The 25,348-nt window shown below is 49.3% G+C and overlaps 1 protein-coding gene across 2 annotated transcripts in view; it reads right to left on the reverse strand.

Annotated features, from left to right (window-relative positions):
* Positions 1-22,534, reverse strand: part of SLC49A3 (solute carrier family 49 member 3) — a 57,728-nt gene extending 35,194 nt beyond the window's left edge. Inside the window, exons 1-2 of one of the 2 annotated variants that reach the window (XM_090039015.1) lie at positions 21,675-22,534; positions 6,484-6,642 (exon numbers count right to left, since the gene is read on the reverse strand). In XM_090039015.1, the coding sequence (XP_089895141.1) occupies positions 6,484-6,642; positions 21,675-21,824 (309 nt within the window). In that variant the 5' untranslated portion in view covers positions 21,825-22,534. The remainder of the gene's footprint in view (positions 1-6,483; positions 6,643-21,674) is intronic. The other variant, XM_090039014.1, reaches the window with a different exon arrangement.
* Between the last annotated feature and the right edge of the window lie 2,814 nt (positions 22,535-25,348).

Here is a 25,348-nt window from a genome sequence, read left to right on the forward strand (position 1 = left end):
GGGTACAGGTTTCTCACATGCCAAGGACTGTGTTGATGCTGGTGGTGATGTCCTCCTTGCCTGCAGGGGGCGGGGACATAGATCACAGTCACAAATATCCCTCCAGATGGCGGTGGAGGTTGTGGGGCAGTGCAGGCTTGCCTGCCACACTGTCAAAACTCAGGATCCTGTGCCAAGTGTGCATGTGTACCTGGGGCACCATGACCATAAGAAATGGCAGGGCGTAGTGGGTCAGGCACCCCTTGGTCCATGCAAACAGCAACTTGTGCTGCACCTAGGACTATACAGCAGGGGCACGCTCAGGGCACATAGTGGCCATTGGGGGAGGTGGGGACTGGCCCCAGGATGCCTCTCTGGGGATGCCCCTGCAGGAAGGGCAGGGGTGTGGGCAGCTCCTCATCCCAGTCATCCAGAAGCTCCATGCCTCCTCAGCCCAGGTGCCGTGGGCTTGGTGGCAGCACAGGAGACAGGCTAACCTGCAGGAGAAGGGGGTAGAGTGGGTCTAGAGCCTTGGCAGCAGCTGCCAGAAGCCTGGCATGTCCTGGCCTAGGAATGGGGTGGAGGAAGCAGGCTGCCTGCAGCCAGCACCCAGTGGCCCACTAGACCTTGGACAGCAAGTGGGGCAGGGGGCTCGGCCAGCAGTCACCCGGGCCCAGGTCTGTCCATCCAACTTATCACGGTCCGTGGGCACCTGTGCATGCATGACCCCTGATCTGAGGCCAGACAAGGCACAGCCTCCTGGTACAGAGCATCTAATTTCAGATATGTTGCCAATTTTCATAAACAGCTTCTTTCTCATCGCTGTGCAGGTCCAGCAGCTGCACATGGGGGAGAGGCAGCAGTTGGCAGTCAGGATGCACTGTCAGGGTCACCACCACCCATGGATGGGGCCCTCCGATGCTGCAGTTCCATAGGAAGAAGACCCAGGACTGGACCTTCTTTCTGGACTGGCTGGCAGCAGAGGATGTCACCTGCCAGGACAGGTGGTGGATGGGGGCTTTCATCTGCCAGGATGTGCAGGACTGGAGTGAGGAAGTGCGGGACTGATGCAAGGAAGTGTGGGACCAGGTAAACCAGGAATACAGGGTGCAGCTCCTGGCCTTGGAGGAGCAGCACGTGGAAATCCTGGAGCAGCAGGCTGTGCTCGTGGCCAGGGCAGTGGAAGCCATGGAGAATGACTGCAGGGTGCTGGACATCGTCATTGTCCTGGCAGTCACCTGCATGCCACCCAATGCCCTGCCCCTGGAAGTAGTCCTGGCTGGCCTCTGACAGCTACGTGCCACCCAGCAGCAGTCCCCCACGTGGGCCTGGGCAAAGGTCCAGCACTGCCTTCACTAGCCAGAAGCTCCTGTCCTGGCCCCCACCCTGGGTCCCTCACCATTAGCCCTCTTGCCTGGTCCCAGCCCCATCACTTGCCCCGATTCCATGCAGGCGTAGAGCAGGAGCTGCCTGCAACAGGGCCAGGACCACATGCCCACGCTGCTGGCCCTACCCATTGGCTGCCGCAGGGGGAGCCACGCATACCAGGGGAGAAGTGGCTGCCATGGCCTCTGAGCAAGCCCCCCCACCCCACCCCTGCTGGGCTTGCCATGGCACACATACCTGCAGGGGAAAGGCCAGAGGCTGGGTTGCTGGCCACCTTTCCCTGAGTTCCACCCACAGCCCCTCGATCCCAGGAGGGCACACACACAACCACAGCATTCCCCAGTGTGAAATAGTTCAAATGGGGAACAGGGTGTTTTATTGGTGGTGGGTAAGGTGGGTGGTAGAGGGGCTCTGGTGCTGGGGAGGGAGGGGAGAAGGGCTCCACCATGACCAGGCAGTCTAGAATAAGAGTCCTGTTCAGGGTCTTCCACTGGTGGAGATGGCACATCGGGAGGGCCCTGGCTGTGGGTGTTGGTGACCCTGAGGCCACATCCCAGCTGCCAAGCGCAGCATGTCCCCTACATGCAGCTGCAAACCTTGCAGAACCATGAAAAAGAAGCTATTTGTGTGAGCTTGCAATATTTCAGAGATAAGATGCTCTGTACCGGGGGCCGTGCAGTGCCCAGCCTCAGATCGAGGGTCAGGTGTGTACGGCTGCCTGTTGACCATGGTAAGTCAGGCAGCCACTGGTCAAGCCCCCATCCCCACTCAATCCCCTGGGGCCAGCAGCTTGCTAGGTGCTGCCCGCAGGCAGCCTACTTCCTCCACCCTGTTTCCAGGGCGAGACAGGCCAAGCTCCTGGCAGCACCTGCTGCTGCGTCTCCAGCCCCCACTGCTCCCCCTCCTCCTGCAGGCCAACTGCTCCCAGGCTTGGGAGATGCAGGGCTCCTGGACTGGGATGAAGAGCTGCCAATGCTCCCACCTTCCCAGCAGGAAGCTTCTCCAGGGAGGAACCCTGGGGCCAGCTCCACCCTGCGCCACTACTACATCCCAAGCATGCCCATGCTGCATGTGCCTCAGGCAGCATTGGGAGCTGTTTGCCTGGAACAAAGAGGTGCCTGACCCACTATGTCCTACTGCTGCTCAAGGCCAGATAACCTGGGTGCACCTGCACACCTAGCATGGGACCCTGAGCTTCAACATTGGGGGAAGCAAGCCCAGGCTGCCACACAACCTCTGCTGTGGCTGTGCTACATGGCCCTCCCCCTCACAGCCAGGGAGCACATCGCTACTGGCATTGGCGCATTCCTCAGCATGGGGGAGGCCCATACCCGCCTAGCTGCAGGGGCACAGGCTGCTTCATAGATTTTTGCACTGTCTCCTACCTTCCTATGTGCTGTGGGGGGAAAACCTGGGGCATGGGGAATGTGGCCAAGACAGGTGGGGAGGGGAGCACAGGCAGGGGCTGGGGGCAGGGAGAGCCCTTCCCCCAGTTTAGGACTTACCATGTAGCTGTGGCTGATGGCTTCTCATGGTCATGTCTGTCAGTGACTGCATGCAGATCCAGGCAGTGTCCCTGGATGGCTGGGTACAGTGGGCAGGTGCCCAGCCAGGAGGCCCTCTGGGGAGAAGTTGGTGCTGCCATCATGGGTCCCGTACTGGCTCTCTGCGGCTCTGCATGGCTGACTGTGCTGCTGGGCCTAGGCAGCTGCATGAAGCACCCAACACAGGGGCCTGGCAAAGGACTGACAGCTGCACAGCAGAGGCAATGCCCTGCAGCACCTGCAGGCTGCTGGGGGTGAGCTGCAGGCAGGTGGAGCTGGCCCTAGCAGCCAGAAGCTGCCTGCAGCTGGGCCTGGGTGCTAGGCAGTGGCACCAGGGTGCACGCAGGCTGGGACAGGTGGCCTGCAGCCTGCCTAGGGGCACACAGGGGCCTGGAGTGCCCTCAGGCACCCTGCTGGTATGCCCCGGGGTCCAGAATGCCTGTGGGCTTTTAGGCCTGAGGCAGGGTCTGCTGTAGAGGCAGCCCAGGCCTAGGGCAGGAGAGGCTCCCAGTCCAAAGCTCTGGGGCTAGCTTGAGGCCGGTCCCCTAGTGACAGGGCTGACTTGGACCAAATTTGCTCCTGGGTTGCGTCTACATGTGTGTTACTGAGCAGTAACTAATCATGAGTAAATCTGATACCTGCATTTGCAGGTATCAAATTTATTTGCCATTAGGGGTTTTTACTGCATAGTAAACTATGCTACCGCACAGTGAAGGATCTCATATAGACGCACCCAGAGAGTCCAAACATATTTTCTGTCATGTCTCAGAAACATTACAAGGCATTTCTTAGCCTGAAAATGCATAACTGTCCATCTCCTAGGAAGTACAAAGTTCATCATTTTACTAAATGGAGGATAGCCAACTTACTTCCCCGGCAGCCAGCATACAAGGCCAGGTATCCCGGGGGCTTAAATGAAGGGTTAGTATGAGAATAGGGGCATGTCTTCCTCAGAATAATTCAGCCTGCATGGGTGGCCAGACAGGCCAAACCCAGCAGTCAGTGAACCTTGGCTGCTGAGGCTGTTTTACCATGTTTACCTGTGGAATTTTATTCTGTCTATCTAGGTGGCTCCTTGTGGTGCTGGCATTCAGTTTGCAGCTTCCCACATGAGAGATGGGTTCAGAGCTTACCCTGGAACAGGTTTGGCTTGCTTACTGTGTGTGAGATGAAAGGTCACTACAAATGTCTTGCTGCTTCTTTAGCCCCTGGCCCTGCCCCCTTGGCCTGAATCATGAATCCTTCAAGCTTCTCTTCTACCCTCACCGACTTCAGTCCTTTGAGTTGATCTAGTGCTGGTGAATTGTCCTTGCTTGCTTACTGTATCTGCGGCAAACAGAACAAGGAGTTAGCTCCCTGAGGTCAGGTGTACACTGGTTCCATGCTGTTCTTGAGAATGCTGCTGAAAACCAAGTCTACCAACCTTCTGCCACTCCAAATACATTCTCAAGCACACCAGAGATGAGAGATCTCTATAGAAGAGCAAGGGACATCCCAGAGCATCCTCATCTGTCTCTGTTCCAGGTTTGGAGTACATAGAGTGCTGGGGCTTCTTTTCCAGCAACAACCTCAAGAGCAACACAGAACTAATGTAGGCATGTCCTCCTTTTTCTTATGAGCCCCAACAACATGGTACCAGAAGACAAGTGAGGTGGGATTTGGGGTCAGCAGCTGGGCATGTCCTATTATCCTAAAACCCTTTGATAGCTTCAAGCAGTGTGAAGAGGTCTTGGAAGCTTTTTTCTCTCTGAAACACTCAGTTTGCATTTATTTAATCTTTTATTTCATGACAGGACTTTCATCTGTGTGGCAGGGAATGAGTGGCAGGGAGTGGGGAATGAGGGATAGAACCCTGAAACACAGCTCTGTAAACAAGCCTGCATGGGAACTAACAAGCAGGAGGGAGGAAACAGTCATGGGGCTACTGATAATGAGCCACTGACACCTGGGTAGAGTAATTAGTAGCCTGCCCTGGACTGCTTAAACAGATACCAAAAGGGAAAAAAGTGGGAGAACAGAGAGGATGGCTACCAGGTTAGGAGATTCCCTTCTGCTGAAACTGTAGTGGGAAGAGGCTTACGGTTTACTCCAATGGATGGAGGCACAGGAGAATCACAGCCTTAAAGAGACAGACACTAAAGTCAAAGGAGAAGACTTAAAGAGACAGGACATCATAATTATCACAGGAAAGGGACCATATTTTCTTTTGTTCTGAGAGCTGGAGTGGGAGAAGAGACTAGAAAGGGAGTGATGAGGAGGTCGCCACAAGAGCCCAGGCAGGCTCAGATACAGAGTGACAGAGCACGCAGGAGAGAGTGACAGAGCACACAGGAGTATAGAGTAAAAGGGCCTGAGAAGGCCCAGTGGGCAACTGAACCAGGGCATCCAGAGAGGTGCAGGACACAAGGTCCTGCCAAGAGAAGCGAGAGCACAGGAGACAGCAGAACAGAGAAGCCGGACTAGGTTGTTTGGACTGGGGATGAGTGAACTACGAAAGAGAAAATGGAGTACCATATTAACACCTTCATGAGCCGTAAGCAGCGTCTCTTCTCAAATTAACATCTACTAAGAACTAAATCATGTGGCGGACACTAGATCAGAAGTGAACTTTGTTCAAGACAAGCTTCAGGGCAGAAAGAACAAGTGGGGTGGCACCTGTCCTGTGACAAGAGAAAGAGCTTTGACATCTAGTAGCCCACCAAACTACTGGTGGGCTGGATACAATGGTTCCACAGGCCATATCTGGCCTGCGGGCCATATGTTTGGCATCCCTAAACTATGGCATGTAATTTCATGAATTTTGAAGGCTAAACTAAGTGAACTCAAACAGATCTGCAGCTTGGCCATTTTGCATGCTATGATTTTAGACAGCTGTGTGACCTATTACCCACAAGAGAGAGGTAGCATTACTGGCCATGCAATAAATAAGACAAGTGCTCCAATAGCAAAAACTAAACTTGGGTATGACTGAAGGTTGTTACTTTGGAGCACAAACCATCTTTAAGATGCTTCATGACAACTTGACAAAGTTCCAAGATAACAAGGAAGATTTTCTAGACATTAAAATTAAGTCAAGCTTACAGATAAGAAGCATAGTAACAGAGTGGTTCAAGTCCTCCTCTAGACCCATGGCAAAGATCACATTCCATTGATACAACGGTAAATAGAGTATGTGGTCATTCAAGCTGGGGAGTCAAAGATGACCATATTGCTCTCATGTGCTGATGGCCAGGAAACTAATGTGTTATAACAATAGTACCCCAATGGTCCATTAGGCTTGGCTGGACATTTCTTCAGTGTCATTTTCTGAAGTGACCCTGAGCCCAAAGAAGGGAAAGAAGCTAACTCACCTTGTTGAACTTCATCTTTTCTCACTGCTGACATTTAATTTCCTTTTACAGCAGATTTTATTTATTACAAAAAGAGCTTTAAATCTCATGTAAAGTTTAACGAGAATGCCATTTAAAAGCACTGACAAAAAGTGACTTGGATTCCCACCCACAAAGTACATATTAATGCAAATGTCATCTTCACTTATTTTAAGCAGTCAATGCAGTCCCTTGATCAAACTTACAGTGCATTTGAGTCCAGCAGTATCAAGAAGCCATGTGGCCACCAGTCCAAATGGAATGGATATTAGAAGATACAGTACGGATAGCCAGTTAATGGTATCCAAAGATACGTTGAAATAGACTGCTGCTTGATCAGCCACTGGAGCAAACGTCAGCCACAACTGCAGGAGAAAAAACATGAAAGCTATTGTCAGGACTCCTGAACAACACTGGCATTTGTAGACAGAAACCCACACCCCAACACCCAGAGGCCAGTCCTAGCCCAGTCTGGGCCCTCCCTTGAGGTCACCAATGGGAGCTACAGTCTGCTGACTAGAGTGCTATAAAACCCTCCCACTTTCTGTAGGGCCTTGTCTCAGTAATCCTGCTGCTGCTTTGGACCCTCATGCTTGACTCCAATTAACTTTTTTGTCTCAGATAGGCGTATAGCCTTGATCAACTGTTTTACTTTGACCAGGACCTTGTCTTGACCCTCGGTTTGATATTCTGAAACCCAGATTGATACTTGGCTTTGACCTTAGCAACTTACATTCTAGTAAACCATTGGCTCTGATCCTAGGGTGAACCACTAAGCCTGCCTGCCTTACAGCTATGAGCTAATGCTCTAACCATCAAGATGAACTTTCCCCTCCTTACCCACCATAAGCCCAAGTACTAGTATCTCTGTTGTACCTGCCTCTATTGTCACTGTGAATGGTATGTACAGTGACATACTATGGCAGATTACTAATGTTGTGTAGCCTGAATAGTCTTATGAATTTTGACTTGAAAACTGATTTTGTGTATTAAAAGGTACAACCATTAAAAAAAAGTTAAAATTCCAAAAAAGAGAAACATCATTTTTTTGCAGCACACTTCCATTGCCCTTGCAGCATATTGGTGTGTTGTGGCACACTCTTTGGTAATCACTGACCTAGATAAATTAAATCCTTCATATTAACCTTCAAGAAGCCTCATCTTACCATAGAATGATAGTATATTTGCCTAACATGATCTTCCTCTGTCAATGTAATGTTGTGCTTTGTCTAGTTTTCCATCTTTTTCAGTGCCTGCTCTAAAATCTTACTTTTAAGTCAAGTTAATAGGCCTGCCAAAGACTTCTTCGTCATTCATATCCTTTTTCCCCAAGTAGAATGAGGTAAGTTATGAGGCACTTTCAGGGTTATATTTTCAGTCATTCACTACATCTTGTATGGCCACTGCTCTGTTTCCACAAAGGGAAACATAAGCATACAACAGCAATTGTCCATCTATTTTTGCCAGTTCAATCTCTGAGATTATTTACCTCAACCTGCGATTTAGGCACATAGATAAGAAACCTACTTTTCAGGGTTGCTGAATACTTATAATGAGCTAAGGGAGTTGCTGATTTTCATTACCTTTTGAAAATCAGGACATTTTAACCTGATATAGTTCCCTATGAACTGTAACAATATCTCCACAGGCTTTGTATTTCAGAAGAAATGAGCTGAAATTGGCTCAATTCTGAGCAGGGTTGTGGAATGAAACAAATTCACAATCTTGGCCAAAACCCCGAAGAGATTATAACCCCAAAGAAATTCTTTAAATTTATGACCTATTCCCAGTTCATCAGAAGACCTAAATTTTGTAGTGGTATTAGGTAATCTTCAAGTTTAGGTAATGAATTCTCTGGTAAATTAGATAAAAGAGGTATTTGAACGCACATACAATCTTCAGTTCGCTTTCTTCCTCCTTTTTATAGATTCTTAAAGAGCAGTCCCCAGTCCCCTACTCCCTGCCTCCTCTTGCCCATACTTCTAACAAGGTACCACTTTGCGGAGATTTGGCCCAATTCTGAATTGAATCAGGGAACCCTTTAACCTCTCCAAATCGAATTAGAACCCTCCAGATAGATTTGGAGAGATTCGGACATAGACACAGCTTTAAATATTTTTTTCTACATACCTCTAGGTGGCAGGGGCTTGTGAGTGCTGTGATGGTGGGGCAGATGGAACGTCCCACAGAAGCGTGGGGTGCTCCCCAGCGCACTCAGCAGCAGACCCAGAAGTAGGCCAGAAGCACTTCCAGTCCACTTCTGGGTCCACTGGGGAGTGCACAGGCCCCTCCCCACCCCCGCCTCAGTGACTGGTGTCTCCTGGGTCTGGGCAGACACCCAGGGTCTTCTCACAGCTGATTGCTGAGCCCTGGAGGTGCGGTGGGGCCCCCCCCCCAGCATGCTCCCTGGAAGAGCTGGAAGTGGACCAGAAATACTTCCAGTCCACTTCCGGGTTTACCACCGAGCATATGGTGGGGCCCCCACACTCCTGTGGGATGCTCTATGTGCTCCAGCATCACAGAAATCATGAGCCGCGCTTGCTACCTCAAGGTATTGAAAGATGTGTCTATGTCTGAATTGCTGATTCTCGGAATCAGCATCAAATCTTCAAATTTGGGTTTGGGTGTATTGAATCAGGGACAGTGATCCGAATCAACTAATTGAATCACTGTCCCTGATTCGGGCCAAATCTGAATCAAATAGGGCCCACCTCACATGCCCCTAATGAAAACCATCAGAAATTAAACAGAAGCACAATAAGGCGTGGCCTTTCCTTATTCTTCTAGCCTGCCTGTTTGCTGAATTACCACATGGAAAGGGAATACAATCTGCTAAGCCAAACACTGTACTTTATACAAATCATATAATGTGATGTGGAAAATTTGAGTTTCAAAAATATTATGAGCATAAATTTAGCACAAGTAGGGTTTAGTGGAACTCGGGTTGAATCCTAGCTGCCGATTTTACTGGGTTTCCCAGTGAGGAAGCTCCAATTCCAAACTTCTTGCCTAGGCACAGCCATGTGATTGATTCAAACAAAAGACCAAAAGATTGAGGTTCTGGCTTCACTGTATTTTGTTTGGTGGGGGTGAATCCTAGAACAAGGGTGGTTAAACTCTCTAAATCCTGCAGCTGGCAGAGGATATTACATGTGTCAGGAAAAGGATTCCTAACAAAATGTGTCTACTCACGCAAATTTTGGTCTTGTCAACCGTTCTTTAAAGAATCTTATTTGCACAGTCTTATTAGCTATATAAGTTCAGACTGTTCTTGTCTAGTGATGATACTGTGATGTCACTGGGCACAATAAAAACCCACCATGTGTTTCTAGATCACAATACTTCTCAATTCCTCAAAAAGTCACTTGTGGTATTTTTCCTTCCTAGCATTTGAGGGTGTGGACAGTCCTTCCCCACCTGGATGCAGCCAGCAGCTGCCAGTGCCACACTCCTCTTGCAAGGCTGAGGGCTTTCCTCGCTGCCATAGTTCCTAGCAGAGGGTGCTTGGCCCACAGGTGGAAGCCTCAGGTGCAATACTGTGTGGCATCCGCAACATGCCCCCAGACAGGGAAAGCTGCCATGGGTCCTTGCTGAGCAGCAGCTGCTGGAGCCCGGGAGGTGGGCAGAAGGGAGGGGGCACTATCTGGGGCTCCAGGCGCCTGCAGGCTGGAAGTACCACCTGGGTATGGCATGGCTGTCCCAGCAAGTGGGAGCTGCTGTTGGGGGGGCTCTGTGCAGTTTACCTCTGCAGCATCTGATTTCAGCCCTGCTACTGTGCTCACTCCTATTTAAACCCTTCCAGCTTGGCCTCTCAATATTCCAACCTCCTCATAAGCCATCTGGAGGTTGGATTTTTAGGAAACTGCACCACCAAACCTTTTACTTATTGCATTTTACTTATACTACATAGGTGATATTTTAATCATCTATTCTGAACACCTGGACTCTCTTATCGACTTCCACCACAAGTTTAAAAATGAATTGCCCCTTAAATTCTCTCTGCAATATTCCTATATTTCTACGTGAACTTCAACTTTCTAGATACCACAACCCACATTCAGGATGGCACCCTACAACCTCTTTATACAAAAATCCCACAGACCACCATGCTTGCATACACAAAAACAACAATCATCCCAAGCACACCAAAAAAGCTGTAATCTACAACCAGGCCCTCACATACTATCACATCTACTCTTACAAGAGTTCTCAAGACAGCTACCTTGTCAGTCTGAAATCTGCCTTTACACAACAAGAACACTCCAGCAGAGAAACAGACTGTATCTTTGAAAGTACTACCCAAATACCCAACAGTAACCTGCTATAATACAAAAAAGACCCCAAACCCTGTGACTGCATACCTCTCATGGTCACATGCAATGCAACATTTGACCTGATGAGAAGAAACATCAAACAGTTACAGCTCAATAAAAATTTTCCCAGATCCCTCCTCCCAGCCGCACCCTCAGCTTCTGGCATTCAAACAACTCCTTAATCTTGCCCAATTTAACATCAAAAAACTCCCTGCTGTTCAATGCACACCAAATGGGATGCAGCCTTGCTTTAACAATAGATGCAAAACCTGTCAGAATATTTCTCCTGCTACAACAACCAGCAGCACTCCCCACAGTGAACCCAACAGCATCCATGATTTCTACGTATGGATATCCTAAAATGTGGCATCTGATCCAGTGCACCAAATGCCCCCATGGAAACTATGTGGGTGAAAGTAGAGTTAAAATATACACCTAAATGAATGATCACAAGAAAAAAAATTTAGGACAGAGGCACACAAACACTTTTGACTTTCTGATCTCACTATCCTTATGCTCAAGGGAAATTTACAAAACACTTTCAAAGTTGTGAAAGCTGAGTCTGGGGAAAAAAAACTCACAAGCTGGCTGGACACTAAGAATCAAAGGCTGAACAATGAACACTGAATGTGTGTAAGTCATGTGACATGTGACTACATGACTACATGCAGTAGTCATACAATATGTAGTCATACAATGATTGATTGTATGATCAAATCATACAATAATCAATATGATTTGATTGATTTCATACTACATCATACTACATACAATGATTGTATGATTTGATCATGTATGATTTGAAATATGACTTCAAATCATATTTCTTCAGATGATAAAGACCATCTTCCCTTTTGAAAAGTCTTGATCTTCCACTAATCTCAATATCTTTTCTATTGTGTTTGTCTTCTATCTTTCTTTTCTTCTTCTGGGGTGTGCCAGTGCTCCTGCTGGGACTTAAAACCAGAGGTTCCTGGTCTTCTTGCTCTTGCCAGGGCACAGGTTGCCACCATGAGAAGCCCCACCAGTGTGGCCAGAGTCCCTCGCTCTGGTCACAATGAAGGGGCTTCTGCCCATGTTGCTGTTGGAAGCCTCATCACTGTAGCCAGAGCCACAGATGTGGCTGAGATGGCGGAGTTTCTTCTCACATTACTGCTCAGGTTTAAATCTTTCCACAGCCATCCCCTCTGCCTTGCTCTCTATGCCTTCCAAGACCCAGTGTTTCTGGCCCAGCGAAGGTGAGGGGAACAGTGCCTGTGCCACTCCTCCCAATCCCAAAGGGAGCAGAGCAGCAAAGAAAGACTCCCCAGACCGGGTTCTGGGAAACATCCTCCTCCACTCCACTTTCAGTTTCTGGGACTGGAATAAAAGGAGCACTAGGGCAAAGCCCGCAGTCCCTTTCCCCAAGTCCAGCTATGCCCAGCTTGTTAAGGGGCTGGAGGCTGTGCTTCACTGCTCCTCCAGGAAGAGCCTCCCTGAGCCTGGTTCCCCACCAGCAGCTTCCCCCTGCCCCCACCCCATCGCACAGCTGAGTGGTGGGGTGGGGAGGAGGGTGGGAGAGAGCCAAGGAAAGCCAGCAGGAGACAATAGCACTCCATACACTCAGATCCTGGTGCCTGGAGTCAAGCAGAGGGGCAAATCCCTTCCTGCTTCTCACACTTTCCTTTGCAATCCTTATCCTATCCTTGGGACATTAGTCACAGTGGTAACTACAGTACACTATTGTTGGAATTAAAGTCTGTATGTAAATCTCTTTGCTGCTGTTTTTGAGAAGCATTTAGAGCACAAGCTTTAAAAAGTTAATAGGATTTTTAACTAAGTACCAGACTCAGTACTTCTACTTAAAGAGGAAGCCATTCTGACTTCAATCACAATCTCTGGTTCTGTAAGAAGCAACTTCTCTGATTCTAGTTTGTCCCTCCCTCTCTTGCTGGTTTAATGCAGTCATTGGCAATGATCCAACTGGCTACAAGTAGATATTTTTTTTAGCCAAAGACCTAGAACTGAATTCTGCTCAGTTACACAGGTACAATCACTGGCAACAGTGGCAACGCAACATGCATTGAGGGTAAATTTGGCCCCTAGTCTGCAAAGAAACAGTTGCTAATCCTAGGGTTCTGAATCTGAAGAGCTACAGTGCTAAATTAATTCCCTAAATACTGTCATCAGCAGAAAGTCTGCCATACAGGCTTACTGACCACCTCCTTCACCTGGAAATCCAGGGTTAGTCAATGCACTCCAAAAAATGAGTTAAGTTGGTCAGAGTGCAATAACTGGCAGGAGTGGAGGGGAAAGGGGGTGAGGAGGAAGAGTGGGGAGGAAGAGTCGGTGGGAGGAAAGTATGCAAAAAAGAAATTGTAGCTCATTTCATGTACCTACTGCTGACGGGCACTATGGACCCCTAATTGCAACTGAAAACTGCTCCCCCTGAGTGAAACCTGGAAACAGCAGGAACTATACTGCTACCTGCTGCCCCTTCTTTCAGACATGACAGACACATACAGTAACTGCTCCCAGAGATGAAGCAAATCTTTGATCTGACCATGACAGAGGCTGGAGTCAGAACTCTGAATACTTAGCATGCAATTATGCTGAATAATATCCGTTAGGACTGAAAGAACCCTTTGATTATGTGGCATTCCAATGCCAAGTTGTAAAGTAACCTTTCAGCAAAAAACTTTACTGTTGGAACAGTAAGGCTTAGACTAGACTGCCTAGGGAAGCTGTGGAATCTCCATCATTCGGAAGTATTCAAGAAGAGGGTGGATAAGTATTGATTTAGGATCATCTGGGAAGTAGCTATGCTTATGCTATATTATAGGTATTTCCCATGCTTCTAGGCTTTGCTGGTTGCCACATGGGGCTGGGTGGGATTTTTTTCCCCCCTCCCATTATTACATATGTCAGAAGTGGGGTTGCCTTCCCCAGAAGCACTGAGTGCTGGCTGTAGCCAAGGCTGGCGATTTTGACAGGGGTATGACAACGCTTCTGCTGGGACTTAAACCCAAAAGGTTCCTTGATAGCAGAGTCAAACTAATTGCCATATTTGGGATTAGAAAGGAATTTTCCCCCATGACCAGACTGGTACAAACTGTGCTGGGGTTTGCCTTCTTCTGTATCAAGGGGCATGACCCTCTTCCTTGGACCTCTTGGGCACATCCAGATGTGCGTGAACATTTGGTTCCCCGAGGACAAGAAGCGGCGGCTCACCTTGTGCTGCCGCATCTTGTCCCTGGGGAATGCCCGTGCCACATGTGGTTTGGCATGCAGCAAGTTGTCCTGGGTAGCATAGGGGAGGCTGAGGTCAGCACTGTGCTGGACCCAGCAGCTTTACCTGGGGTCCTGGGAGCCTCCCAGAGCTGCAGCCATGGCAATCCTGCTGGGCAGAGCCTGGCCAGTAGCCGCAGTGCAACTGAGCAGCCTGGATCCACATTTTAGCAGCGTGTGCTTTCCAAGTGCGCACTGCTTTGAGTTTTTTTCCATGTTTTTTTTTAAACCCCTGGATATCCAGGGGTCAAAAAAAAAAGCATGGGAAAAAAAAAACGGAGCAGCACACACCTGGGCAGCATCCCCTTGCAGTGCAGAAAACTCCAGACTGTACAGTATGTAGTACTGCAAACGTGTTTGCAGTGTCACATATTGCACAACTACACTCATCTGAACATGCCCCTTGAGTGTATTTTAACAGCCTCTGCAGCAATAGCAGGTCACCATTGTCTCCCTGCTTTTCTTGTGGCAGGTTAGGGTGTTATGCTATACAGGGTCACCTGTATAGTTTTAGTAATAGGTTAGTCAAAGATTTGCTTGGGATAGTTTGCTTGGGATGATCCTGCCTTCAATAGGGGTGTTGGACCAGATGATCTTCAGAGGTCTCTTCCAGCCCTACTTCTCTATGATTCTTCATCACTCACAGCTATACTAAACAATGTGGTAACTTCTTCCCTCTCTAGGCTTATGAGTCAGGCCTCATGATTAGATCTGGCCACACCTTGTACTGCTGAAAACTACTAAAGCCTCCTCCTACAATCTTCTGTCAGCAATACTGGTTCAAACTATACAGCACAATCACGTATAGAAGGAAGGGCTCTGAGAAGTGCTTTCAGCTGTGGGTTTGCTCTCAGTTTGCTTTCTGCTGAAATGTCTTTCCTCACTTCTTCACTGAGATAACTGAACAAAGTTCCTGTACTTTGAGTGTTGGGCAGAAGAGTTAAAAGGCAATGCCTTTAAATGAATTAGTACTGGATTTGCAGCTGGGTTCATTCCATTTTTTCTAGAACGTTTCTTAAAGGCAATTCTATCATGCAACCGTAATCACAACCGAGAAAGGCCATTCCATCACACAACTGAAACCACAATGACGCCGACTGAGAAGAGACTGGATGTTCAGTATGTTGGCACGTTCCAAGACATCAGTGTGGTCAAAAGTCACATGATTCCAAGGCAAAGTGGCATGGGGAGAGTTGAGCAGCATGCACTTGCACCAACTCAGGCTCTGCTCCTGTATAAGCAAATACCCATGGCCAGTCCTGTTGGACTGCACCTGATCACAACCATTTGCAGGGGTGATGCTGTAAATGATGAGGATTTCTGAAAACTAATCAAGAGCGTTGTCTTAAATCATTGTGGAAACAAAACTAAAACTTATACCATGAACTTTCCAACTGTACGTCATAAACACTTATGGCCAGATTGCCCCATTCATGCCGAGGCCACTGGGTTTACAATGCATGGCACATTTCAGCATCTTTAAGCAGCAAGTGCCATTGACACAGAGGGTGTGTCTACACAAAATGCTTTACTGCGCTGTAGATTAGTCTACTACCTGTAAATAGGTAGTAGATACTGCACAGTAGGCACATTTACACATGCATTAATGCACTGTTGTTACTGCACATTAAGTTTAGTACCTGTAATAACAGGTACTAATTCAATGTGCAGTAACTGGCATTACTGCGCAGTAGCACTATTGCATGGCCTTTTAATTATACTAATGTGCAGTAGACTAATTCTACTGAGCATTAGCATGACTTTTGTCATGACACACTAGTGTGAAGTAGAATTAGTCTACTGCATGTTTAGCTTTTTGTGTAGATGTGCCCAGTAACACTTTTGTAGACACTGACCAGGAGTAAATTTGGGAGCTGGGAGCCAATCAGCGCCAGAATTGGGGCGTTCTCTGCCCTGTGTCCTAGCTCCCAGTGTGGAGCTGGCAGCTCTGTAGGGTGAGTGGGGGCTAGGAACCCAGCCCCTGCCTGTGCCCTGGAACAGCTCAGTGTGGCATGGAGCTAGCTGCTCCAGGGAGGGGGCAGGGACTGGGAATCTAGCCTTCGGCTGTCCCCTGGAGCAGCTCCATACAGCATGGACCTGCTCCAGGGGATAGACAAAGGCTGGATTCCTAGGCCCAACCTGCTCCCTAGAGTAGCTGGCTCTATGACAAGTAGGGCCACTGCTAGGGAGCCCCATGCCTTCCCCCTTCCCCCCGCCCCCGACCGGGAAGGAGGCTCACCAGTAGGGGATACCTGGGACAGCTCCCAGCAACCCCTGCCAGGCAGGGAAGCCCCATCTGGCAGGAGGCTTGCTGGCAGCTGTGTGTCCGAATGGGCACACAACCAGGAGAGCTCTGTCCACTGCAGGGACAGCTTTCTCCTGGCCCTGTGCACATCAGATCCCCTTCTAATGTGCATGGGGCCAGGAGATAGCTGCTGCTGCAGCCGTCAAAGCTTTCCTGGCTCTGTGCCCAGTGGGACTGGCCCCCTACCCTTTGCCAGCAAGTGGGGGGGAGGGGAAAGGGGAGAGAAGGCACGCCTGAAGCTCCCCCTGGCTGCTGCAGGGTGACAGAGCAGGGCAGGAGAAGCCCAGTACAGGGCTGTTCCCATTGGGAGAAAATCTGATCCCAAGAGAGAGCACATGTAGATGTGCTCCTGGGAAGGCTACTGTGCTGTATTTTCCTGCACAGTAAGCCTACTGTAAATTAATAGCACATGTCAATGTGCCTACCATAATGCAATTTGCACCGACCCAGTCCAGTTTGATCTTATGACATCTGCTCCTAACTACTTAGCTTTTAAGCTTTACTCCTGGAATGGCATACACAGTTATTGCATGTTGCATCTTCCTAGTCAGAAAGGAAACGTGAACGAGATGAAAAGGAAGGCAAAAGAATGCAAATTCAGGATGAAAGGATGTAATTTAACCAAATGCAAGTAACAGGTAATTTTGGGTCTCCTAACACACTCAGTTATTACAACCAAGTTAGTTGCTCTACAGGGAAGAATCTACATTTTAAATATTAGTTTAGTTTTATGAAATAAGGTGCTAGTTTCAAATCACTGTGGACAGGAGTGTTTGATTGCAAAAGGGTTTTTTTTATTTTGCTGAGGAAGATGAATTAAGTCAGGCATCCAGTGTGCAGCTATCCAACAGAGGTGTGGGAAAACTGCAGACTTCCCTAGCCGCTAAGAAATGCTGTTGCTAGAACACTATTTCACCTAATACAGTTCATTCAGGGAATTGGTGTAAGTCATATTGACAAGAGTCTAAGTGCATTCCAGTGCTGTATAAGCAGAATCTTTGCTGGTGGTATAGCTGTGCTGGCATATCTTTCCTAGTGTGGACTTGACATTTGGGGTATTTTCCATTGTAAATAATCATGAATTTAGCACCCAAACTATTCTGCACACCCCTGCAAATAATGACAACATTTCCCAATCAAGGGGAAGTAACAGCAAAAAGAAAATAAAAAGGCAGCATAATAACATGGGCTGTAACCAGTCTTCAGTTTTGTCAAAAACTGGCTGCTGTCATGTTGCTGTGAAAGGTGAGGCTGAAGTTGGTTCCTATTTCCAGTTCCTTATTGCTGCTTCCCAGTTCCTTTTTCAAAACTAATCTATACCCAAAAAAGCTTCTTATTAATGAATTACACATTCTAAAAGAGAGAGAATTTCATTAGCTATGCATAATTATTTATTATTATGTAAATTAATATCCTGCATCAAGTACAGAACTCTAAATGAAGATCAGATTAGGATGGGACTATGGGGCAAAATACTTCTTTGGACACCCCAAACTACCTGTTGATTCCAGCCAGGAGTCACTCCCTGGATGTTTTCAACAAACTCTTCAGACTAAAAGTGCTTCTGAATACAGTGTTCTGTAGTGGGTCTACATTATATTGCACTACAGTAAAAACAGCTGAAAAAAAATCCCAGAGCCTATCACAGATACAGGGCAGAACCTAACAAATCTGTGGTTCCATGGCAACCTGAAGAGAACAAGGAGAAACCCCTGGCAGGGCAGAGGAGTGATGGATACCCAGTGGTGTGGTAGAGTGACACAGACCCCCAGTAATGGGGAGGAACAGCAGAGACCCCCCAGCAGAGCAAAAGAGACCCCCAACAGAGTGCTGGAGACCCCTCCCCCAGTGGTGTATAGTGGTGGAGACCCCCTGGCACCATGGAGGAGCAGTGGAGACCCCCCAGCAATATGGAGGAGTGTCAGAGACCCCCCAGAGGCATAGAGCAGTGGAGACCCCCACCGGAGCAACAGAGACCCAGAGGAGAGCGACGGATACCCCCTGGCACCATGGAGGAGCAGCAGAGACCCCCAGAAGCATGGAGGAGCAGTGGGGACCCTCAGCAAAGCAACAGAGACGCCTGGAGGTAGCATTCACAGCACCGCTTCCTAGCATCAAACCCTAGCAATGCTCTCCAGCATCAAGTAAGTCATATGTGGCCCTCACTAGCCAGCTCTTGCTACCTGGGCTCTTATTGGTGGTAGAAGCCCAGGACCAGGGCAGTAACTCTTGCAAAGAGGAGGATACAAACCAGTGGCATGAAGCTACAGCAAAGTAAATTTAGATTAGATATCTAGAAAAAATTCTTCACTGTGAAAATAGTGAGGCAGTGGATAGATGCCCGGGGAAGTTGTGGATTCTTCATCACTGGAGGCGCCAAGAAGAGGTTCAACAGCTATGTCAGAGCTGATTTAGGCATAGCTATGTCTATATGTGTGAGGGTGTTTTTAAGCCTTCTTCAGGGGCACTGAGTGCTGCTACAGCTAAGGCTGGGGACTTGAACTGGGGTAGGCCAATTCTCTTGCTAGGAGCAAAGCCAGAAGGTCCTGGCTGGAGGGTCTTGCCCTTCACTTAGGGTCAGACCAATCATCATATTTCAGGTCAGGAAGAACTTTTACCCCATGGTCAGATCAGCATATCGACTATGGGGGTTTCTTCCTTCCTCTATAGCAGGGGTGTGGCCTCTACCCAGGAATCTCTGGAACATATATTGATAACATTTCATAAAAGCAGGACAGTGGCTGCCATAGTTCCCCTGCTTTACTTGTGGCAGGTTCGGCTGTTAGGTCTATGATGTATGGTTAGATGGGATGGTCTGGATAGGGGTGATCCTGCCTCAGGCAGGGGGTTGGACTAGGTGATCTCTGGGGGTCCCTACGAGCCCTGCTTCTCTATGATTCTATAAGTCAATGAGCCCCTGACACCGGGGAGCCACAGAGCCTCTGGGGTGGGCCTCCCTACCCAAAACATACTAGTAAACCAGTACAGGTGGTGGAGTCCCTGGATGGCAGCTCTGGGTGAGACTCCCTTTTCAAGTGACTGGGCTAAGAGGTAGCTCCCTGGGTTGGGTTAAAGATTAATAATGAAGGTTTTGCTTAGGGAGTACCATTGTTCTCCTTTTCCCTCATAATAAACTTGTTTTAATTTAACATTTGCTAGTGAGTAAGCAGGTTTCTTTAAATTACAACATCCAATTTGAAGTTACTTTACCAAGTTTCTGGGTGGTGATTGGCAGTAAATGAGAAAACCTGGTGAAAAAACCCTAGGGGCATCTATACACATGCTCCGGGGTGGAGGTGGGGGTGCTTTAATTAGAATGGCTCTGAGAGCTGCTCTAATTAAAGCACCGGTAGTGTCATGTGTATTCAGCATCCCATGCTTCAACAAGGCAGCATGGACACTTTAACTAAGCTTTTTCTACAAGCTTTAGTTAAAGTGCCCCCACCATTGTTTTGAAATCCAGAGACAGTGAATACACCTGGTGCAGAGGCTGTTGAGGTGTGTTAATTAGCACACTCCAGCAGAATGGCAGCATGTGCTAAATACCATGCATAGAAGCAGAGGTCCCTCATGTGTATAGGTGCTACATGTGCATGCAGCCATTCTTCTTGCTGTCCAGTGCCTGCTGGAACAGCAACATAATGGTCTTAAAGCTGGGTGTCACCTGGCAGGCTCACACTCAAAAACTGAGCATTGGGTTGAGCAGGAACATACCCCGATTTTTTAAGGAGGCTCCCTTGTTAGTGGTGATGTGTTTTGGGATGATTCTAAGAGGGTTTTGCCCCATGATCCCAGCAGAAGGGCAGCTCCTTATTGGTAGCAATGTAAATAGCACATGGGGGTGGAGATTAAATTGGAGCCTGGCATGGCCAAAACACACTTTACGCCAGGCAAGATTCTGGTCAAAGATGCCCAGAAGAGTCCCCCAGTGCCACAGAGGCATGGTATGGGGTGGTCCAAACAGGATTTCCACTCGTAATCCCAGCCCAAAAGTCAATTCCTTATTTGGGCCCATATACTTACTACAATGTCTGGGGGACTGTCAGTTGGCAGCCTTGCACACACAAACCGCGTTTTAGGCTGGGCAAGAATCTGCTGAATTCTCCAGGAGAGTCCCCCGGTGGTACAGAAGCATGGTGTGGAGTGGCCCAGAAAGGATTTCCATTTGTAATCCCAGCCCAAAAGCCAGTTCCTTATTGAGCCCATATACCTAATACAGTGGTTGGGTAGCTGCCAGCTTGCAGCCTCACAATGACAAACCATGCTTTGGGCCAGGCAATGCTCTGATCAGGAGAGTCCCCTAGTGCTACAGAGGCATGCTGTAGGTGACCCAAGAAGGATTTCCTGCCATAATCCCAGCCCAAAAGCCAGTTCCATACTGAGCCTGTGTACTTAGTACAGTGGCTGGAGGGTGCTGTCAGATGGCAACCTGTCAGGGCCAAAATGCACTTTGGGACAGGCAAGCCTCTGGTCAGAGATGTCCAGAAGAGTTCCCTGGTGGAAAACTATGCTGTGGGGTGGCCCAAGAAGGATTTCCAACCATAATCCCAGCCCAAAAGCCAATTCTTTATTCCATCCATTATACTTAGTGCAGTGGGCATATGGGTGGGGGGGGGGGCTGTCAGTTTGCAGCCTGGCAAGACCAAACTGTGCTTTGGGCCAGGCAGGACTGTGGTCAGCCAGCTTTGGGACAGTTCCCCGGTGGCATCGACAGGAAGTTTGGGGTGGCCAAAGAAGCATTTTGCCCCATAATCCCATCCTCATCTGACCTCCGCCTATATATTTATCAGGGGTGCTCACTAGGATCTGGGGGAACATCCATTCACCAGAGCGCCCCAGGGGATGACAAGGTCGAACGGTGACAAACTCCTCCAAGACTGATTCAGGCTGGACATAAGGAAGAACTTCTTCACTGTCCGAGCCCCCAAGGTCTGGAATAGACTGCCGCCAGAGGTGGTTCAAGCACCTACACTGAACGCCTTTAAGAGACATTTGGATGTCTATCTTGCTGGGATCCTATGACCGCAGCTGACTTCCTGCTCTGGGCCAGGGGGCTGGACTCGATGATCCTCCGAGGTCCCTTCTAGCCCTAATGTCTGTGCAATATATGAAATTTACGGCTCTGCACTTGATGCGGGATATTATCGTACACATTCATTAGCAAATGTACACAGCGAATGAAATCCTCTCTCTCCCGGATGCATCATTCACTAATAACGAGCTTTTATTGGGAAAGGGAGCTCTGAAAAAGGGACCGGAAATAAGGACTAAAGACCCGGAAATAAGGAACCAACTCGATCCCCGTCCCTCAAAAGCAGTTCTCAGGTGACCCCCCCCCGCTGCCTGTACGCGCGCACACACACGGAAACTCCTCAAGAAACCCTGCATCCCCGGTTGCTGCTGAGATCAGACCTCCGTGGTCTTTTTGTTTTATTCTTCCTCATGTAATTGGTATCCGAGGCCAACTGAGCCCAAGCTCATTCCCAGTCGGAGAGCCCGGACCCGCACTCACCGTGGCGTTGGAGCAATTGAGCAGGCAGACGACGCCCAGGAGGAACCACCGCCGCTTGTACGTCTTGAAGTGCCTCAGTTTCTCCAGGCCCGGCTGCGCCGGCGTGGGCAGCAGCGCCTCCGACTCCCCCGCCGCCTCCTCCTCAGCCATGCTCCCTCGGCCGCGGGGCCGCTCAGCCGGGCGGGCTCATGGCAGCAGAAGCTCCGGCTGAACTTGCCCGGCCCGGCCCGGCTACGCTCATAAAACAGTTTATCTTTGTGGCCCGCCCGCCGCGCACACCCGGGTCCTAACGCCGCCCATCTCGTCCCGCTGCCAAGAGGCGCTCAGCCCTCGGCGCGGCTCTGGGCGCAGAGCAGGGAGGCCGAGTACTGGCTGCTGCCCATTGCCCCCTGAGGTCGACGCACAGCAAGCAACGGAGACCAGGCGGCCTCTCTTCCCTGGAGGCCAGTGTTTCCTGCCGTAGTCCCCACACCATCTCTGCCGCTCGGCAGTGCGGAGAAGCGTGCTTCACGGCCGGGGGCGTCCGGGACACGTCCCGTCTTGGGGTCCTCCAAGCTCCGTCTGGTCAGGTTTTCTTGAAATAGGGACAAATGTCCGGGAGTTTGCTGGTAGAACGGCATTTCCCGGCTTGCAGGTGTACGGGGGATCTGGGGGGTTTCACCTGCTGTGGGGGAAATGTGGATTTTTCCTCTGTGAAGGAGCAAAACCACGGGTTTCCCCTTGCAGGCTGGCAGCCTTCCCACTTGCAAGGAGCTGCCTGGGGTGATTAGAGGCAGGGGGTGCCATGTGTGTTTGCACACACTCATGTGGCTGGCATGCAGCCCGGGCCGGGTGGTGGGAGCAGCCACCACAGCTGGATGCAGGTAAATCTGTGGGGGGGGGAGGTTGGAGGGCCAGGGCTGGGGGACTGTTGTGTAGGGGTAGTGCATGTGTATGTGTGGTGTGTTCAGGGGGTGGCACACACCCCCTCTCCCTCTTGCACCCAACTCTGGGGGATGGTGTCTGGGCACTAGAGCTGCAGCAGGACACTGGGGCAGAGGGGAGGCACCTGCACTGGGGGCTGGTGCCTATGGTCGCAGGGGTGGGGTGCCTGCAGGGAGGAGGGGGTGTAGCCAGACCACCAGAGGGATGCGGGAGCCCCAGCCTAGGGCAGGGGGTGGTACAAGCCTCCCCCTTCTCCCTCTAGCCTGCACCAGGGCCAGACTTGCTCTCAGTTCGCATGAGCCAGAGCCACCACAGGTGCTGCACCCTGGCCCAGTCAGGACTGGAGCAGCTGGGGATCAACTCTGGCAGGCCTGGGGGGAGCAGGGGGCTGTGGGTTGGGAGGGAGGGGCACCAGCAGGGCTGTTATGGCTATGGCTTGGGAGTGAGGGGCACCAGGGAGGGGGCTGTGGGCCAGGAGTGTGGGGCATGGGCAGCACCAGGGGGCTGCAGGTCAGGGGTAAGGGGCACCCCCTGGCAGGTGTCTTCCTTTTTGGAACTGGGAATATGGTAACCCTACCATGGGTGGGTATAGGATTTTGAAAAGGTGGGGTCCAATGAGGTCCAAGGCTGGTAGTAGAGCTCCACTGACTCTACAGCTGTGTTGTCTCAGACTACTGAAGTACTTCCCATGGCTTTCACTAGCCCATGCTCTGCAGGCTTGGAATGCTAGAGACTAGCTTTCTCCTATTGTTCTGTGCCCTCAAAATGTGCTTCAACTGTTTTTTCCTCTGGGATGGTTGCTGTCAGGATCTCAGTCTATGCTGAAGTACCTTACCTTCTGAAAGCAGACCCAGCTTTCTCATCATCCATCTGGTTTTGGAGGAAAGACCTCTGTTTTTTTTTTTTAAGTGGGAGACAACCCCATTCCTTGATCAAACATTAAGGTGAGGGGGATATCCCTAGAAGGTCCACAACTTTAGCTTCTAAAGTTTTTAACATTCTCTGTTCACCTCTAGAGCCCGAGACAATTAAAGTGAACTCTTACAAACAAATATATTGGTCACTTTGAAAGCTATTGTATGAAAATGATAGAAGTGCACCAATATATCAGTCACATATTGCAGAAAGTGCGGCCAGCTCAAGCAAGAGTGTGGAGGGGTTATCTTACCATTGCTGTACTAAAACGGGAAAGTGACAGGCACTAGGTGAGGCTTTGTCCTGAAGACGGTGGTAGACCTCACAGAGTTCAGTGGCTACTCCGCTCATTTTTTCAGGCTCAAAGGCAAATTTTCCAACCCCTGAAACCTGAAGAGTCAAGAAGTCTTCAAGTACTGCTAGAGACGCTCTAAAGTCATCAGAAATGTCAATAGAAAGTTTATCAAGTATCAAACATGCTGGATATTTAATGCAGGCATTTTGTTCACTAGAAACCTCCGAAGAATCACTACATCTAGTGACAAAATGAAGTTGGCAACACTGCTCAAGGGAAGGACTGATCAAGTCCTTTTATGCATTTAAATAGCTACAAATATTGGTGGGCCTGCCCAAGGCACATGCCAGCTCAAACCTAAGCTACATGAGCTGGCAGGGGAGGAGAGGGATCTCTCTTACTGCAAACAGGGGTAATTGGATTCAATATCTGTATATGTTGGAGGCAGAGTAAAAAAGTCATCTGGAACTGTGGAAAAGCCATTGTGAGCATGACCCTGAAAGGCTGAGAGAGGTTGATCACATTGGAATGGCACACTTCAGGGTTCTGAGTAGAAGAGTTGTCCTCCATTTGTTTCTGTGACCACGCATCTTTTCTCTTACCTGCCAAGTGGGCCAGTTTCAAAAAAAGAGTGTTTGGTCAATGCTAAACCTATGACCTAATGGTTATTTTAAATGGGAAGCAAGATGCAGATTCATAGTCCCTCAGGCTTAGAACCTAGGTTTCCCACTTCTATCAGGTTAAAAAAATTAGGTGGGTAAGCACCCCATCACTGCAAGACAGAGCTAGCAGAGCAAGCATAGCTGGCAGGGAGCCTAGCTGCAAGGGCAGCAGGAGCAAACAACCTGGAAAGAGCCACAGGACTCAGCCTGCAAGCAAGATGCAGTTGGAGATAAGCAGCAGTGTCTGGACCCCATTACTGAAAGGACTGGGTCAGGTGACTAAAAGTGCAGGAGAAGAGAGCTATATAGTCTAAAGGCTCAGATTGACCCCGACTCTGCAAGAAGAAAAAAAAATACTGCTGAACTCCTTGGAGACCTAAGTGGGTCTTGAGTTATGCAGATATCTTTCTCTAGAGCCATGTGTTAACCAGAGGACTAGGTTGTGGCTACAGGGGAGTTTCTGAGGTCACACAGAAGGGTGCTAAGTGAGCACTGTGTGTTAAGTCCTATATAGGGCTTACTTCTTTGTCATGTCATGACAAATTTAATGTCTGGCCAGATAAAGGGACCCCTACAATTCCACAGTACTCTGCTTTCCCTCCGCTCCCTGCCCTCCAAGAAGAAGAGAGGAGAACACCTGGCTCCCTAACAACCTGCCCAGTGACCAGAGCTGCCTTCTGCCCCACAGCAAGGGTGAGGGGGCTTCCTGCAAGCAGTGGCTGGGATGAAGCGGAGGGGCCAGGCCCAGGGGGATGTGGTGCTGCAGTACCATATATAAACACAATACACATTTTCCTCCAGTTAAAAAGAAGCTAGAAACTTCACTAATATAGCCCCTGGCCTCTGGTTTATTATTCAGTTTAAGATTAAACTAAAAA

This window comes from Crocodylus siamensis, chromosome 3 (assembly GCF_052110815.1).
Source record: "Crocodylus siamensis isolate JL-2025a chromosome 3, ASM5211081v1, whole genome shotgun sequence".
Classification (NCBI taxonomy): Eukaryota; Metazoa; Chordata; order Crocodylia; family Crocodylidae; genus Crocodylus; species Crocodylus siamensis.